Source organism: Uranotaenia lowii, chromosome 3 (assembly GCF_029784155.1).
Source record: "Uranotaenia lowii strain MFRU-FL chromosome 3, ASM2978415v1, whole genome shotgun sequence".
NCBI lineage: Eukaryota > Metazoa > Arthropoda > Insecta > Diptera > Culicidae > Uranotaenia > Uranotaenia lowii.
In genome coordinates this window covers 337717583-337734738 of record NC_073693.1, presented here as the reverse complement: position 1 = coordinate 337734738, position 17156 = coordinate 337717583, and the positions used below count along the sequence as shown (strand labels likewise).

At 42.8% G+C, this 17156-nt stretch overlaps 3 protein-coding genes and 1 long non-coding RNA gene across 6 annotated transcripts in view; 3 read left to right on the top strand and 1 right to left on the bottom strand.

Moving 5' to 3' along the window:
- Nucleotides 1-17156, bottom strand: part of LOC129758348 (E3 ubiquitin-protein ligase Nedd-4) — a 55754-nt gene that overhangs the window by 21958 nt on the left and 16640 nt on the right. For 2 of the 3 annotated variants that reach the window (XM_055755852.1, XM_055755854.1), the window contains exons 2-4: nt 16691-16852; nt 9506-9832; nt 9194-9448 (exon numbers count right to left, since the gene is read on the bottom strand). In XM_055755852.1, coding sequence (XP_055611827.1) covers nt 9194-9448; nt 9506-9832; nt 16691-16852 — 744 coding nt within the window. Of the gene's footprint in view, nt 1-9193; nt 9449-9505; nt 9833-16690; nt 16853-16953; nt 17100-17156 lie in introns of those variants that run through there. The other variant, XM_055755853.1, reaches the window with a different exon arrangement.
- Nucleotides 733-2137, top strand: LOC129758350 (uncharacterized). The gene is made up of 2 exons (XM_055755855.1): nt 733-878; nt 938-2137. The coding sequence occupies exons 1-2, from the start codon at nt 862-864 to the stop codon at nt 1938-1940; spliced, it is 1020 nt and encodes a 339-aa protein (XP_055611830.1). The 5' UTR covers nt 733-861; the 3' UTR covers nt 1941-2137.
- On the top strand, nt 3597-4969 carry LOC129758355 (uncharacterized). The gene is made up of 3 exons (XR_008739955.1): nt 3597-4129; nt 4199-4444; nt 4507-4969. It is a non-coding gene; the product is annotated as an uncharacterized LOC129758355 (long non-coding RNA).
- LOC129758352 (leucine-rich repeat neuronal protein 1-like) lies at nt 7105-8508 on the top strand. Its single transcript, XM_055755857.1, has 2 exons — nt 7105-7255; nt 7324-8508. The coding sequence occupies exons 1-2, from the start codon at nt 7239-7241 to the stop codon at nt 8312-8314; spliced, it is 1008 nt and encodes a 335-aa protein (XP_055611832.1). The 5' UTR covers nt 7105-7238; the 3' UTR covers nt 8315-8508.

The following is a 17156-nucleotide window of genomic DNA, read 5'->3' as shown; positions in this document are numbered from 1 at the left end:
TTAATGTTAGTATAAATTACTGTTTGTTTTTATTTTATACGCCTACACACATCCTCCTCGATGCTGGTAGTTATTAACAAATTACACCGCATTAACAAGATAATGTGTAGCTATGACCAACTTCACAAAACCAGTACTCGAATGCATTCGATTCAACTAACTACTCAGAGCCAAACCAAGAACCGACAACCGAGTCGGATCAACTAACTAACTTACTTGGTAGTTGAAATTAATTGTTCGTTCTGTGTGTGTTAGATTATTTACTGTCTACTTAAACTTAAACTGTATCAGATCCGTCATGCTAATGCCAATGCTAATCGGTTCACTCGATCGATCGGCAGTGGCGCGGTTAAAATTAGAAGAAAAAAACTCTGTGATAATTCCATGGAACAGAACCACGCGTCACTTATCTGCATCCTTCTAGCCCTGACTGACGGCTGAAGGGAGAAATGTTGGGCGTAAAACGTTTGTTTGAAGGAAAAAAAAACACAAACAAATCAGCCTTTGAACGAAGTTCGAGATGCGTTTCTGATTAATTGTTTGTATTTAGTTCCTTTTTTCCCAGAGAGATTTAAGCCGTGTCACTACACCTAAAGGAAATTTCATTAAACGCAGATCTTTACTAACAATCACAGCCGTGAGCGGCGTGATGTTTTTAATTGTTACAGTTGAGCCGATCCGAAGTTGGGTACGCCCACCCTATCTTCTAAAACTTGACTGGGGAAGGCTCTTATCACTATTGAGAGAGAACAGCATCCAGCCAGCCAGGCGGCCGTACATCGTAGATCACACATAGTGCGCGGCTCGGTTGAATTTAGTCTACATTTAAGAGCGTTCTGCTAGAAAACAGCATCACGGAAGATGAAGGCCGGTTATTGGTAAGATTATTTTTTGGAAAAACCTATTCCTCAAAAGTTCTCACACTTGTCGATTACAGGATAACAACAATCTTTTTCGCCTTGATGTTGATAAATTATGGCGACGCAACAACCATTACCCATAAATGTTTTCAAACTGGCTACGATCAGTTCTGCCTCATCCATGACGTTTTCTACAAACGTAATGCTTCGGTAAGATACGTCTTTCCTCAGAACTATTCCTACGTTCGGATCGGAAACGATGGTTGGAACAAGGGAATACAATCGGTCATCGAACATTTGGACGGCCAATTGTACAAGGAGTTGGGCAGCCCTCCGATGTTGGAAATCATGAATTCAGATATGCAGTCAATGGAAGTCCCACGACAACTACGTCATGGAGGTTTTGCCAATAACGACATCAAATGGTTTTCTCTAGAAGAAGGCTCCGAAACGCCGGTCCTCCAATATCTAGATTTGTCCAGCAATTATATCTCCAACATAACAAATGTGTCTATTTTGGTCAACCTAGTTCATCTGAATCTCATTTCGAACGGAATAGATTCCCTGGAAGAACACCCCTTCAAGCCACTGGTTAAGCTTGAAGTTCTCTTCCTGAACTACAACAGCATAGCAACATTTCAAAGTGAAGATTTCCCACCCTCTCTGGTCTACATCTCACTCTTCGCTAACGACATCACCAAGATCAACTACACCGGACTATCGTTCCCCGTCCTGGAAAGACTAAACCTGGAGCGGAACGACCTCTCGAGCCTAGACATTCCAAAAATTCTAGAAGCGATGCCGAAATTGAATACCTTCCTGATCGGGGTAAACGATCTCGGCCACAGCGACCTAAGGCGGGTGATCGAACAGCTCAAACATCACAACATCACCTACGTCTCCAGCATGGACGAGGCCAGCTGCTACCACAGCGAGGTGGAAATCGATGGTGTCTGTGCCACCCCGGAGCTGATGGGTGCCGGATGGCTCAAGTCGGTGTTGCTCAGTCTGGTGACTCTCGGGATGTTGGCATTGATCATCCTGTGCACCTGGTGGGTGCTGCGGCAGATGAGCAGATAGGTGTTTGGGACTTTATAACACCGAGAGGAATATAGCTTAGCTTATGTCGTTTGTTAAAGTTGAAACTTTTTTTTTGAATTTATACTTGAAACCAGAAGGATTTATAACATGTAGTCGACTAGTATACTAACTTAGCGCGGGTGTCGTTTATTCGGTTTGAAACAAGTGAAGTAAAACTATGAAAAAGCACCTACAAATCGAAAACTGGAAATTTTCTGGACGAAAGAAAGTCACCGTCCTTTTAGTCAGAATCAACTCATTGTTGCAAAGCATCTTGCATTGAGCAAAGTATAGGTACGAGAAGCTGGTGCCGAAAGTCTTGAGCGAGGAACTAAAGTAAATCGCCGCTGTGCACCATTTTTCGAACGCAAAGAATGAACGAATCCTACTCGATTATCCTGAACGCGCATCCGTCACTCTTAATGAATTTCTTTTTACTTTGCGAGGCGGATTGATCTCCTGAACTTGTTGAGTTTCTACGTAACTACTTAAATGAATTTTGGTGAAAAAATCCGTCCTACGCCGATTCGAACAACTTCTGCTGGCGAAGAAAGTACTCCGTGTGGGTATTCTTAGATTGCAAAATAAAATACCCTTGTCTCTACGATTTCAACTGCGGAAAAAGTTCAAGCTGGGTGCATAGCTCAGCTTAGACGGCATTCTTTGGATACTGTTCGCCACAAACCCACGACCTACTCCGGTTCGCAGTGATCATGCTTTTATCCATATTTTAACATTTCTACACTTTCTCCTATAGCTTCGACACTGCTTGGGCACTGCCGGCAGTGCATCAGAAAAGGGGGCTGTTGTTGTTCGGCCTGACTCTAATACTGTATTTGTTTTCTCCACTCGTGGAGTGTTCCACCGTACCCGATAAAAACAAACACAAATCCTCGCCAGTGTATTGCTACCTCGCTCACTCACACGCTCTCTCGCAACACTGACAAAATTTTCGGGGCAGCACCGCCCGATGGCAGTGCAACACCAGGTCAAAACCAGTGCAAAACCGTCCGAATAAACAAACAGTTTGACAGCACCTAGTGGTGCACCAGTGCAACACTAGTGCAACACTCGGCATAAACAAATACGGTATAAGTCATTGGCACGAATCTCGAGTGGCGAAATTCAGGCATTGCGCAGTTCATCTACTTACTTTACCCCATCAAGGTAATTAACCTTTAGGGTGGTCTTTTGCGTCTTCGGCCTCTCTAGGCTTGTTGGTTGTACAGAGTGGAACACAGTTGGAGGAGTTCTGGAAAAGATGATCCTGAAAAACGCATCCCACGGTACACCAGGGCGAAGACAGACAGTAACAATCAGTTCAGCTTTACTGTTTGAAAGCGGTTAAAAACCGGATGTACTCAAACAGTTTGCAGTTGGTTCACCACAAAATGGAGATGGTCCTGAGTCCTGATAACCAACCTGATGTTATCGAAAACATTTCTGTTTGTTTGTTTTGTTGTTTTATTTGGGATTTTAAGCCTCTTGGAGGCGAGGATAATGGTGGACACCTCGGATCGTCAATGAGTACCGCACCATTTCGTCGGAGACAACATGATTATGGATGTTTCATGAAGTACCAAAATAGGTTAAGACTTGTGGCCTCACCACTCTAGCGTGACGTTAATCAGACACCCGAACACTCCTTTATCCAGGGTTTGAAGAGGAACGTGTTCACCGTTCGCATTGATTATGACTACCTTCGGAAGGAGTTGTAGACTGCAGTAAATTTCGATCGATGTTGGATGCCGTCTCGAGGAGCGAAAAATTTATTTACAGGGTCAGGCAATTGAACTGCTACATTACTTCAACAGTTGTAACAATAATTAGTCAGTTATGTAGTCAACACACATTCATGAAATTTTGAGCCGTAAAGTTACCTCGTAGCTCCACTCAGTGTGGACGAGTATTTGTACGAATTAGGAGACCCCTCGTGCAACAGTGAAAATATCAAAGAAGCACGAACTCCTACAATTCAATTTGCTTCAGTGCAAAAGAAAAAGAAAAAAAACGAAAGTTGCGTGGGAAGAGGAATTGGCCGGTCGTGCTGTTCCTCAGTGGAAGAAAAGGAAGTGGTGTCCACGTGATCCGGACGGGTTGAGCCAGCGCACGAGGAGGTCATCTCCAAAAGTTACCCGCGGAAACTCTCCGCAACGACGCTTGGGAACGGTCGTCGTCCACAGCTGCTGGTGAGTCGCAAAAAAAAACTGCCTTCCAAAAAAGAGCAAAGCCCGCTTACGTAATTTTATTCTTGCCAGGTTGTTCCGCCGGTCAAACAGGCCAGTGCTGGTTTAAGACCCATCCGTGGTTTGAGTTCGCCCACGAATTATTCGCAAAGTCGCGAACCATCGAACGGTGCAATAAAAAAAAAGAGCTGCAGAACATCTGGTGAGTTAAACTCAAAGCTGGAAACAACGTGTTGCTAACCTGGTTGTTATCACCACCGCACAATCAAAGCATAGAACAAAGCACCAGAACGATTGCTGCAGAAGACCTCATATCGGGTAAGCAACACAAAAAAGGAACCATGAGCCAAATTGGAAAACTAATTGGGCTTTGTCCGCAGGGTTTTTGTTCTACAGGGATTTTTCTCCCAGCAGCTGCCAACATCACTTCCGGTGGTATCTCATCATTGGACGCAACCAGTGAGTTCTTAGTCGTTTTACACAAGCAGGACCCGGAGGTCCGGTGCCCGGCAAACCTGCATGTTCTCAACAAGCACATTGGCATCCGGGCGTTCGCCAGCCACTTGGCTCCCTCCAGGTCTACAGCACAGTATCGACATTTCGTCAGCTATTGGTAGGAATTGGAAAGCTTGGGCGGAGCCCGCTGATTCCTTCTCAGGCTCGTTTTGTCCGGGGTAGCAGAGCCAAGTCTTTAGTTGGCGAAATTCGGAGCGGAAGTGCATGCGACCATCATGGGACGTCATAAGATGACTAGAAGAATCACGTGAGTTAATCCAATTTAATCATGAATGTAGAATACATGCGCAATGGAAACCAATTTCCTTTTTTTATTTGAAAAATAATAAGTCCAATAAGTAATTATTTCGTTGCACACGAAACAGTATTGAACGACCCCTCGTCGCTTTGTTTACATTAAGTTTTAGCTATCATGGAATGAAAATGGATCTCGTACAGAAACGTAGCGCTGTGGTTGCCTTGTTCCTAGCTGGCAAACGGCAAAAGAACATAGTTCGTGAGCTGTCCGATATAAGTGTGTGCAGAAGTTTTATATACCGTACAGTTAAAAGATACCTGGAGACCGGAAGGGCCAAAAAACGGTATGGTCTGGGACGCAGACCTACTGTAGTGACACCTGCCATGGCGAAAATCGTCAAGAAGCGTCTTAAGAGAAATCCTCGTCGTAGTGCCACTAAATTGGCAGAGGATCTCAACATATCGGATCGAAGACTCCGTCGGATCCTGAAAGATAAACTTTAGACCAAGCCCTACAAAATCCAAAAGGTTGAATATCTTACGGTGAAGCAGAAACAAGAACGGGTAAAAAGAGCGAAGGCGCTGCTGAAGAGGGCCGCGGAAGGAAGGTTTCAGAATATCGTGTTTACAGACGAGAAACTCTTTACCGTACAGCAGTTCGTGAATAAGCAGAACGACAGAGTTTGGTTGCCAGACAGATCACGAAGCCATGCCGACTTGCTGACGGCCTCCCGGCAACAGAAACCAGCATCTTTGATGGTTTGGGCCGGAATCACCCGTGATGGCCGGACTTCGCTGGTTTTTGTCCCTGAAGGAGTGAAGATCAACCAAAAAACATATCAGGAAATAGTTCTACAGAATGTAGTCTAACCATGGACCCGTCGACATTTTGATTCCAGGGATTGGGTTTTCCAACTAGACGCCGACTTACAAAGCGAAGAAAACCCAACTTTGGATTGCGCAACATTTTCCAGGGTTCATTTCAAGCTCCGAGTGGCCGACGAGTTCGCCAGACCTGAACCTTATGGACTTCGCTGTTTGGAGTATGTTGAAGACCGAAGTCTGTCTAAGAAACATGAAGGTGTGGAGGTTTTGAAGCGACATTTCGTGGCAGCCTGGGATAAAATACCACAAGAACACCTGCGGGCCTCATACGATGCGTTCCTCGACCGTCTGCGGCGAGTGGTTAAACTCAAGGGCGAACAAGTCGAATTTTACCAGTGAATTTTGAAAAAGTAATTCCGTTAGTGAATTTTGAATAGGGCGAATGCGCCAAATGTAAACAAATGGAGTTATCAGCATGGTGATAAAGCACGTTCGGAGACCTACATTTTGATTGTACTACGTTGACTGAAGGATAATTGGCTTTCGATAAATAATAAAAACAAAAAAAAATTTTGCTGGGAGCTTATGGAGCTGTCAAACTTTGAACGCGTTTTTCTCGAAATAGTTATGTTGGCGCATTCGCCGTATTCAAAATTCGATACCGATTTGTTTACAGGGGAAATTTAAAAATTTGAAATAAAAGATTGTTGTTTTGATCAATTTATATGTTTATTTCAATGTAGCACATTTGAACCTCCTACATTTTCTACATAGTATCGCTACGAAGTATCGCATGAAAAGTAGTCATGCAATACCTCGCTAGGCATCCAGCAGTGATGTCAATGGAATTTATTGTTTATCGATGCAAAAAGACATACCCCTGTAAAACAGCTAATAACTTTTTTGACTAATAAGATACGAAGCTACCGTCTTGAACAAAGTTGTTCAACGAAAAATTTCCTTTAGAGAATTTATAAATTGGCACAAAACCCATCAACTGGCTCGGTTCCACAGAAGAAACAAAAATGATGTTGATTTTTCAGTACAAAATATTCAATTTTCCCATACAAACTTTAAAGTCCAAATTTACTCATGTTACAACGTTACTCAAAAATTCTGCAAAAAATCATGGATGAGTTTTGGGCCAAGACGAAGTTTTTTGGAGCCCAGGGTTTGAGAAATTCAAAAATGACTCCAAATCGACTCAGTCTAATATGCATGCACTTTCACTGTTTATGAATCCGATCGAAAATTGGTCTTTCTTACAGTTTTGTTTTGAAATGAATCGGCATCATACAAGAAACAATTCTCGGCATCGATTGAATCGATTTACTGATAACGGAAATGCGTTTTTACTTTGAATTAAACTCAATAAACAGTCGGTTCTGTGAATAATCTTCTCAAATGCAGGAATACAATTTGCAATACAGTCGCATTTGAGTAGCAGTGAAAAACAGGTCCCTTTCCATAGTTGAGCAGAAGAGATCAACGCAGTTCAAATTTAATTCAAATTTCTCGCAACCACATCAGCAAAATGAAAGTGAGACAATGGTGAGTGAAGAATCGATCAAATGTTGAATCCAGTTATGTATAACTTCCATTTAATTGAACGTTTATAGGCGTTTTGTGATGCTTGTCGTAGCAATGGCTTCACTCATCGAAGCGAAAAAGTATAGCTGTGTACCGTCGGGAAACGAAGTCTGTCAAATGCATAGCGTTTTCTACGATCCGGAAAAGTCGCACAATCACGAATTTCCCGGAAACCAAACCCACGTCCGAATTGGTACGGCAGGCTGGTCCAGAAGTATTGAATCGGTAGTGCGCACATTCGATCTTCAATTGTACAAACAACTTGGACAACCTGTCTCGGTCGAAATCATCAACGCCGGAATGAAGGAGCTTATCATACCGGCAAAAATTAGGCATGGCAACTTTGACGACAACCACCTGACATCATTTGCTCTAGAAGCCACCGCAGACTCGCCGAATATTATTTATCTAGATTTGAGCCGTAATGCAATAGTCGATATTAAAAATGTTTCCAACATGGTGAACTTGGAAACGCTTGTCCTAGTTTCTAATCAAATCTTAAACTTGGACGATAATCCGCTAGTTAATCTAAAGAAACTGAAACACCTCTATCTTAACCACAACGAATTAACGAGTATCTCTGGAGAGCACTTCCCCAACAGCTTGATAACGTTGGGTTTATATTCCAATCACATCAAAACCATCAGAGGAGACCTGGAACTTCCGTCGCTGGAATCTCTCAATTTAGAGCACAACATGCTAAGCGAGATAAACCCATCCAAAATGGTCGAATCCATGCCTAAAGTGTACGAAATACTCATACATTCAAACAGATTCCCGCATGATAAAGTTCCAGAATATGCCAAGGCTTTCAAACGATTGAACATCACCGTTTCTTCCGACGCCGATGACGCCTCCTGTTACTATAATAACGTCGAAATCGAAGGGATTTGCGTTCAGGAGGGGAACGATTCCGGCAGAAGCTGGTTCAAGGCTACCCTTTTGACGGTGTTGACCATCGTTCTGGGAATCGTCTTTGTCCTGGCCCTCGTATGGATCTACCGGGCCATGAACGAGTAAAGCGACTATCGGTTTCATAAATGTTTGCTGCTAATGATTGCTGTAGAAAAAAAACAAGTTTGTAATGCTACTTTTTGTGTACAGTTGAATCGATTCATGCCTTGATTACATTTTATGTCAGTTCTAAGGAAAATGTTCAAGCAAAAAAATAAATAAATATCACTACTTGCGAAACGCTGACTCGGCCTTACGAAGTTGTTTTTTTTTTGTTACAGAACTTGAAGAATACCGCTTTAAGCTTATACGCAACAAAATAAAGACAATCCGCAACATTGTGTTAGGGAAGAATGCAACAAGGTGGTAAATTCCTGGAAAAAGTGTAAGGCCTGTCCCGGTTTAAATTGCTTCACGGGAAAAACGCTGTAGAAAATAAACTAGACGGTTTCATCGAATATTATCAAATTGACACTCTAGAGCGGATTAAAGTTAAATACTGGCCTATATATCGATGGCTCAGTACAGATTTTTACTTTCCCATTGAAAGTTTTCACTTTTACAACTTAACAGATTAAGGACCGCGAAGAAATCTTAGCCGGAAAACACCGATTTTCGACATTCTATACCTCAGAAATATCTGGTCCAAATTCTACAAATTAAGCATTTTTTATTTGCAAAAGTTTGGTGTTCAATTTTGCAAAATATAGTTTCAAGATTAAATTTGTAACAATTGAGTTATTCTTTTGAATGTAGCACATTCGCGACAAGTGAAAAAACGAGATATCTCGTATTTGATCGGCGATGTGTTGGATAAATAATTTGTCCAATTTTAAGCCTTCAGCGTTTAATCATCCATATCCCAAAAATTGGGGAAACCAATTCTATACACCTGTAGGTAGTTACCAATATGCCGATAAAGAAAACAAAAATCCCCAAACTTACCGCATTACTTCCGGCACCTCCACCGCCGCCGCCGCCGCCAGTGTCTCCCGGATCGTTGCTAATGTGGAACCTCCGCTGGAACGCCGCGGTCATTTCGTTGATCAGCGGCTGGGACGGTGCCGTAGTTGGCCGCTCCCACTGGGTGGTGCGGGCAATGTGATTCACGTAGTAAGTTCTCCCGATGGCATCCTGCCGCTCTTCCCAGCCCTGCGGAAGGGCATCCGCATTGGCTACCGCTTCCTGGGCCGCTCGCAGCTAAAATGAAAGAAATTGTTTAGAAAATTTGATTTAATATTTTCCAACCGAACTCACCGTAGCATTGGACGGTTGCTCGACCGATTGCCAGGCATTGCTCTGTTCCGGCGCATCCTGGTCCCGTATCACAGCGTGGTAGATATCGAGCGAGCCACGAATCTTGGATCGCAACCGGCCGGAGATTGTTTTCGGGCGCAGTGGGTAGTTTTTGGTCGCGATCGTTCGTCCCTCCTGCTCCCGCGGGAGATTGATGAGGGTCACCTCCACCATCCCGAGAAACCCATCTCGGGTCAGGCGATTCTCGTCGTACACCTGAAACACCACCTTGTGCTCGTTGGGTTTCACCCGGAAAATGAACTCCTCGTTCCACACCGGGTTGAGGGTCTGAAAGCGAAGGAACAAGTGTTTTGGTGTTTATTAAAATGAATGAAAAGGTTTGTTAATGTTTTTTTTTAATCTTTTTTTTAATGCACGAGAATCGTTTTTTTTTTAGTAAATTTGAGTTACGTCCTTCAAACTGGACTCCTCTCGATGACCTTATGTCTCGAATAAACAAAGAATGACACTGACGGTTTTTCTTCTTAGGCGGCTTTAATCAACGATACTGCGAAGGATTCCAATCGGGACACAGATAGAGATCCATGGGCAAGCTGCCCATGCCAGCAGATTGTGGCCTAGAGGATAGCATCCTTGTCTTCTAAGCCAACGATCATGAGATCGAATCCTGGTCGTGACATAACCTGGCACACATAGTATGAAGAAGGTTGGCGGTTTGAGCATTAGTGAAATGCTAGCCGTGTATACCTAGGAATTGTACGCCTCAATGATGCAGCACATGCATTGTGGATGGATCTTTTCAAGGGAACTTAGATTGCACTTGGAGATCCTACCTAGTTATGTGTGTGCTCGTAGTGCTACCGGTAAACAACTGCAACTTCAACCAATAGTGCGGGGTGTCAAGTAGCATAGCAAAGTAAAAATAATAACGCGGGGTAAACCACAATAGATCAACTTAATGGTCGCAGTGGACTCTCTCCCCAACAGGAAAAAAAAAATGGGCAAGCTGTAACCACTCCGACGTTGAACAAACTGAAGAAGCAACCCAATCTATCGGATCATCAACGTTGAGAAGCCCTCGAAAAATCTGAACTGCAAGGGCTTCAACGTCATCGTTCATCATTCGAAGTATAACAGCAAGGAGAAGATCTGAATCCACTCGGTGTGAAGTCGGTGTAGTTCAACACACTTACTATGTTCGAGGAACTGTTAAAGAAGCTCCGATCCACATATCCTGACATTTCCATAAAATCCTTTAATCCAGCTTAATCTTGTCAAACCACTGTTCTCAAGCCCAATTTAAATGAACATGAAGCAAAACGCCACAATATCATGAAATAGTTGTAAACCACTTTAGGAATTTTCATTGAATCGGGAGGACCAACATGAAAAGTGTTCTGAAAGTTCAATTGACGAATTTCAGTTGGATCGGGAGAACCAACATGAAGAGTGTTCTAAAATTCACTTGACGAAATTTCTTTGGATCGGGAGAACCAACATGGAAAGTGTTCTGAAGGTTCACTTTCGGAATTTTCGTTGAATCGGGAGGACCAACATGAAGAGTGTTATGAAATTTCAATTGACGAATTTCAGTTAGATCGGGAGAACAAACATGAAGAGTGTTATGAAGGTTCACTTTAGGAATTTTCTTTGGATCGGGGGACCAACATGAAAAGTGTTCTGAAGGTTCGTTTGACGAATTTCTATAGGATCGGGAGGACCAACCTGAACAGTGTTCTGAAGGTTCGCTTAACGAATTTTCGTTGGATCGGGAGGACCAACATGAAGAGTGTTCTGAAGATTCACTTCATGAATTTCAGTTGGATCGGGAGGACCAACATGAAGAGTGTTCTAAAGGTTCACTTTAGGAATTTTCATTCAATCGGGAGGACCAACATGAAGAGTATTCTGAAGGTTCACTTTATAAATTTCAGTTGGATCGAGAGAACAAACATGAAGAGTGTTCTAAAGGTTCGGTTAAGGAATTTTTGTTGGATCGGAAGGATCAACATGAAGAGTTTTATGAAGGTTCACTTTAGGCATTTTCGTTGGATCGGGAGAACCAACATGAAGAGTGTTCTAAAGGTTCAGTTTCGGAATTTTTGTTGGATCGGGAGGACCAACATGAAGAGTGTTCTGAAGGTTCACTTTATGAATTTCAGTTAGATCGGGAGAACCAACATGAAGAGTGTCCTGAAGGTTCACTTTAAGAATTTTCGTTGGATTGGGAGGACCAACATGAAGAGTGTTTTGAAAGTTTACTTGACGAATCTCCGTTGGATCGGGAGAACCAACATGAAGAGTGTCCTAAAGGTTCATTTTCGTTGAATTGGGAGGACCATTAAAATATGTCTAGAGCTTGATGTCCAGTACATAAAAGTCGATTTGCTTAACCCTTCTGTCATTTAGTTCGGAAAGTTCTGCTGAGCGCAGTGTGCAGGACAAAATAGAAAGCTTGGATCGGAATGACTCACTTGAAAAATGTTCCGAAGGGTTCACTTGAAGAATTTACTGAGTTGAGATAAACAACGTTTCTTGTATTTGGACCAAAACATCGAATATCAGAGGGAGGTTTGAGAAACAACTTCGAGTCAGTTACTCGTAAGTAACGAATCGAGACAGTTGGTGGATGATGGAAAGAGCAGATCTTGTTGCTAAGTTCAGGTTTTAGATCGATGAAGAAAAATTAGTTATGAATCCGGACTATATATGCCTAGTAATTTTTCACTCGATAGGCAGGTCTGATACTAATAACGAATAGTTCGCATAAGATACCCGTGAAAAGTGGTTCTATGAAAATGTCTGAACCAGAAATTGACGAGAGAGAATTGGAAGTATCAGGATATTTGAATGTTATCAAATATTATGTTAGTAATCGAAATTTTGCACAGCGAGGTTCAGGATCAAATGGTCGGGGTTCGACCAGACCGAACTGAACGCCATCAGCATTTTTCCGAGTCACTTAAATATAATATGCAAATATTTTCAACTGTATACGAAGTTTATGAAACTTATCAATCAAAATCAGTAGTTTGTAATCCAACCAATACATTACACTGAATTATTTTTGTTTTTTTGGTTTAGCATTCGGATAACATAAGTTTCAAAATTTGCTGTTTTAAATTTTTCGGATGGCGTTCAGTTCGGTCTGGTCGAAAACCGAAAAAAAACCGAAAGTCTCTTCGAGAGCATTGATTGATAAATGGAAGGTTCAACAGATAGAGTTGAGACAGAAGGTCCTTGACTTCGAAATCGTTGGAACGGGGGACCGAAATCAGAAAACAGAAAAGGTTAAAAAGGAAGGTTGGAGCGAGTGGTCCAAGTGAATATTGATTGAGATGAGATGGTATTTACATTCATATGACGTTTTGAACTTTTCATAAAAATATAACAACATTGAATAAAAAAAAACATGAAAATCGTCAGTCTGTAGTTTCAGTGAGAAAAATAATGTCGTGAACTGGCAAGAACTTATGTCGTTAGATTATCTAAAGGTAGAGAGGAACGATAACCATGCTTCGACGTTCTTGTGGGAAAAAGACATAGAACGATAATACTGATCAGGACCAGATGCGCAATCAACAACAAAACAGCGTTGATTACCGTATTATGTGAGACCTTGAGAAGGAATGTTAATTTGAATAAGGATGAAAGATATATCAACATATAAATATCCAAAAATACGAGTTTTGTTTCTGTTTTCATATTTTTGTGTAAGGGGGAGATGTGTAGCGGATTATTACGAATGCCAACGAACATCGGCAGCCGCGGGTCTCTCGGCCGATAGACTTTGCAGAGCTTATTCAATCTCTCTCGCCCTCTTGCTTTCTGCTATACTACGCTGCCTCAGGAGCAGAGATGCCAATATGCCTGATTTTTCAGGATTTGCCTAATTTTCGAGGCTCACCGTGACAACTTGATAAGCCATTGAATTTTCATGATTATTGAGAATATGCCTGATTTTGCCTGATTTTTACAAGTGTGATGAAAAATGGGTAGTAAGGAACTGGATAAGGTACCATTGCTGAAGTTAAAAAGTGAAAATGTGACTGAATCAGAGCATCGAAAGAAAAAAAGGTCATCGCTTTGAGCGAAATTTACGTTACTTAAACGTAGCCTGATGTTGCCTGATTTTTATTTCACCAGTTCCCTGATTTTTGAAAAAAAAATGTTGGCAACTTTGCTCAGGAGAGGCAGCTCAGCTAAAGGAAGGAACATCAGTGAGATCAGTGTGTCTCCCGTCCAGCCGTCGTGTGATAAGCCAATGATCCACAAGAACCATTTCAGCAGATGCAGCTGTCGTCATCGCCTTCATGATTCCCATCGACATAGTTCTCGCGGAGTACAAGCAGTATTATAAAGGAAGAGAGGAGTGCGTAAACCACAACGAGCAGTAGAGGCTAATCTCGCGGCTTTCAGAGTGGGGAGCATGAAGAGGTCAACTTCTACCGATTTGGATTATCATTTCTATTACGATTTTATGTTAGCTGGGGCCATGCTTCTATCCGATGTTTTAACTGTGATGTGCTGCAATGAACACTCGTGATGCAGAGGGCGTCTAGGGCCTCGTTTGACAACTTGGTTCAAAAGCATACGTATAGTGGGATTTAAAAGGACTAACGCACTTCGCTACTAAAGTCATGTGAGGTCAAGGAAAAGATAACTGAAGAAAAACATGTTGAGATGTTGTCCCCAACAAACCCCAGAAAAGCAGAGCTTTCGGAACGGGTATACGATGGAGTTTTGGGAATGAGTTCGATACTAACGAGCCAAGAGAGGCTATTGATTTCGCAAGCTGTTATTTATAATTAAGTTCAAGGTCGATTCGAATCGTGTGATACCACTGAGGTAGAGGAGGTTGCTGCTATCCCAAGAGGAAGGATCATGCATACCCGAGGTAGGAACGATGCGATCATCGTGAAGATCGAAAAAGGTCGTCTAAGAATGTCTTGTGACAGATGATAGAAGATCCAAAACCATGTTGTCGGCAGATCATCTACGGCGGCGGCGGAGATCTACCGCAAACTGAAACGCGAAGTAGGAAGGATTGTGTTATTAATTAATACGTTAGAGACGAAGTATATGCTGGCACGCGGATCCAAGACCGACTGAACCCCCTTCTCCGGTAATAACAAAATCACGATCGACGGCGACGAGCTGGAGATAGTCGAAGACTTTTTCTATCTCAGCTCACTGGTAACCGCAGACAATGACACCAGCCTCGAGATCCGGCGGCGATTGATCACCGGAAGTTGTGCCCTACTATGGACTCCACAAGAAACTGCGGTCGAGAATACTTTTTTTTTTAGTTGATCACCCAGGTGGTAAATCCTTTTTACGGATTGCATTCCAAGGCACGGCGAGCGACCGAGTCCCCCCAGTATGCTACTCTGGGTCTATGTGTGCAATTGGACGACTCATGATACTAAGTACCCCTACGCCATGAAGTCCACCTGGGGCCGCAGACCTGGTTCCCACCTCGAACTGTTTAGTACAATATGCTTCAATAGTGGGAGGTCTATTCGCGCTAACTCACTCCAAGGCAATACTCATTAACGAGACCAATTTAAGCAAAACCTCTCCTCCTTGCGACTCGACGCCTGAACTTTCCTCTTACGACTTGAGAACCGACATCTCCTCGCAGTGACTCGAGATTCCCACACAAACCTCTCCTCTTCGCGACTTGAGGCCTGATCTCTCTTCTAACGACTCGAGATCCGACCCCTCCTCGCATCGACTCGAGGCTACTTCTCCTCTGCACGATTCATGGCCCGATCTCTCCTCTAACGACTTGAAATCTCACCTCTCCTCGAGAATACTTAGCCCTCACACAAAGTGTAACCTGTACATGACCATTATTAGACCGGTTATCCTTTACAGGCACGAGACGTGGATATTGCTCGATGAGGACGTGCGCACGCTCGGAGTATTCGAGGGACGAGGTTACGAACCACCTTTTATCATCCATCTTAGAAGGTGGCTAAGGCTGGACGGATACGCTGGGCGGATACGCTGGGTAGGACATGCTGCGAAAATGCCGGACGACTGTCCTACAAAACAGGTTCGTTGCCAATCCGGTAGGAAAGAGACGAGCAGGGTCACAACGAGCGGGGTAGTTAGACCAAGTGGAGCGTGATCTGGCGAATTTGGAGAACGGATGCCATAGACCGAGTGAATTGGAGGAAGATTGTTCATCAGCTTATGTCGTGAGGCGAAAAACCATGTAAATAAAGAATAAAACGGTGTTGATTTGGGTAAACAATTGCAGAAATTAGGAGGACCTGAGCAGTTGATATGATCCTCGTACTACGTACGTAGAGGGGGAACTCTCAACAATCACAAAACACGAACAAAGTAAGTTTTCGATCACAGATTCGCTCAGTTGAAAAATTGGTAGCTTCAAACGCCAATCACTTCGACAAGGTCAAGGCGTATAGCGCAATGAGTTAGTCTCTAAATCCTTCATCCTTGCCGATGAGGCCACCATTTGGTTTAGAGAATGACATAGAATGATCCCTCCGTCCTTTCGGAAGCTTTTGCTACATGAAACTTGACCTTCTGAGCAGTGATCATGTGAATACGTCACAATGTAACCTTTCCCACATTGGATGTTATAGGCGAATTGGTATTTAGCGGTTTGGTACCATCTGAGTACTAAACGACTCTCGATGTCAGTGAGGTAAGGTCGAGAGGTCGTAGAGTATCTTTATTCTAAAAGAAGATCCGCCAAAGAGTAGTGTCGTGGAACGCTATGGCGCCCACGTGACCTCCCACCTTTTTTAAGGAAAGCTTTACCGTAGTTTGGGATAAAAACAGCGATAAGAGACCCAAGGTGAACTGTATGTTGTAAGGAGTATCCTCCTGGTCAAGGGCAATACAATTACGCTCTGTAATAGGCTAGAGATTATCAACATTTTACAATTAACCCTATACGAAAACTTTTGAAAACAAGTATTATTCTACAGTTTGTGGGCTATAAGAAAAAGTAGTCTAACACACATGAAGATATATCCTATGGCCAAAAAAGTCCTCTCTGTCTATCATAGAGTCAAAGGATTATAGAAAAGGTTTGACGTTTAAGCATCCGGATAAAACTAACTAATTCTCCACATACAACATTTTTGCTTCTGCGCACGCAGTTGTTTGCAAAACATTTTGCCCTAGAGATAGAGACTAGGTACATACCTTTCTCTTAGTTTTGGTAACCATCGAATCGATGTTGACATCCCCGACGATGGTGTTGAGATCCACCTTCACATAGGGATCGCTGTAGCCGAAAATATCCTTCTTGGTGAGGGAATGAGCCGCCAGAATCTTCACTCGAATCAAACATGTGTCTTCGTCGTTCTGCAAGAAAAAAAAAAATCAAATACACACATACGTTAGTCATTAGTCATAAGCCTATTTTAGCAGCATGTTAACTTATTACGACAACTTAAGTTATATACCAAAAACATTCCGGAAAACAGCTTTCACTATCCGGTGCTTCTTTTAACAGTGGGAAATAGTGCAAAACCTCAAAACGAACGCAGAAAACTACCGAGTCACAAGACACACGTTCACCCTGGCCAATGCTAGTCCCAAATCGACGGCTGTGACAACTGCGAAAAATGGTATTCTCCCGAGCGATCCCGTTCGATAAACTGATGTG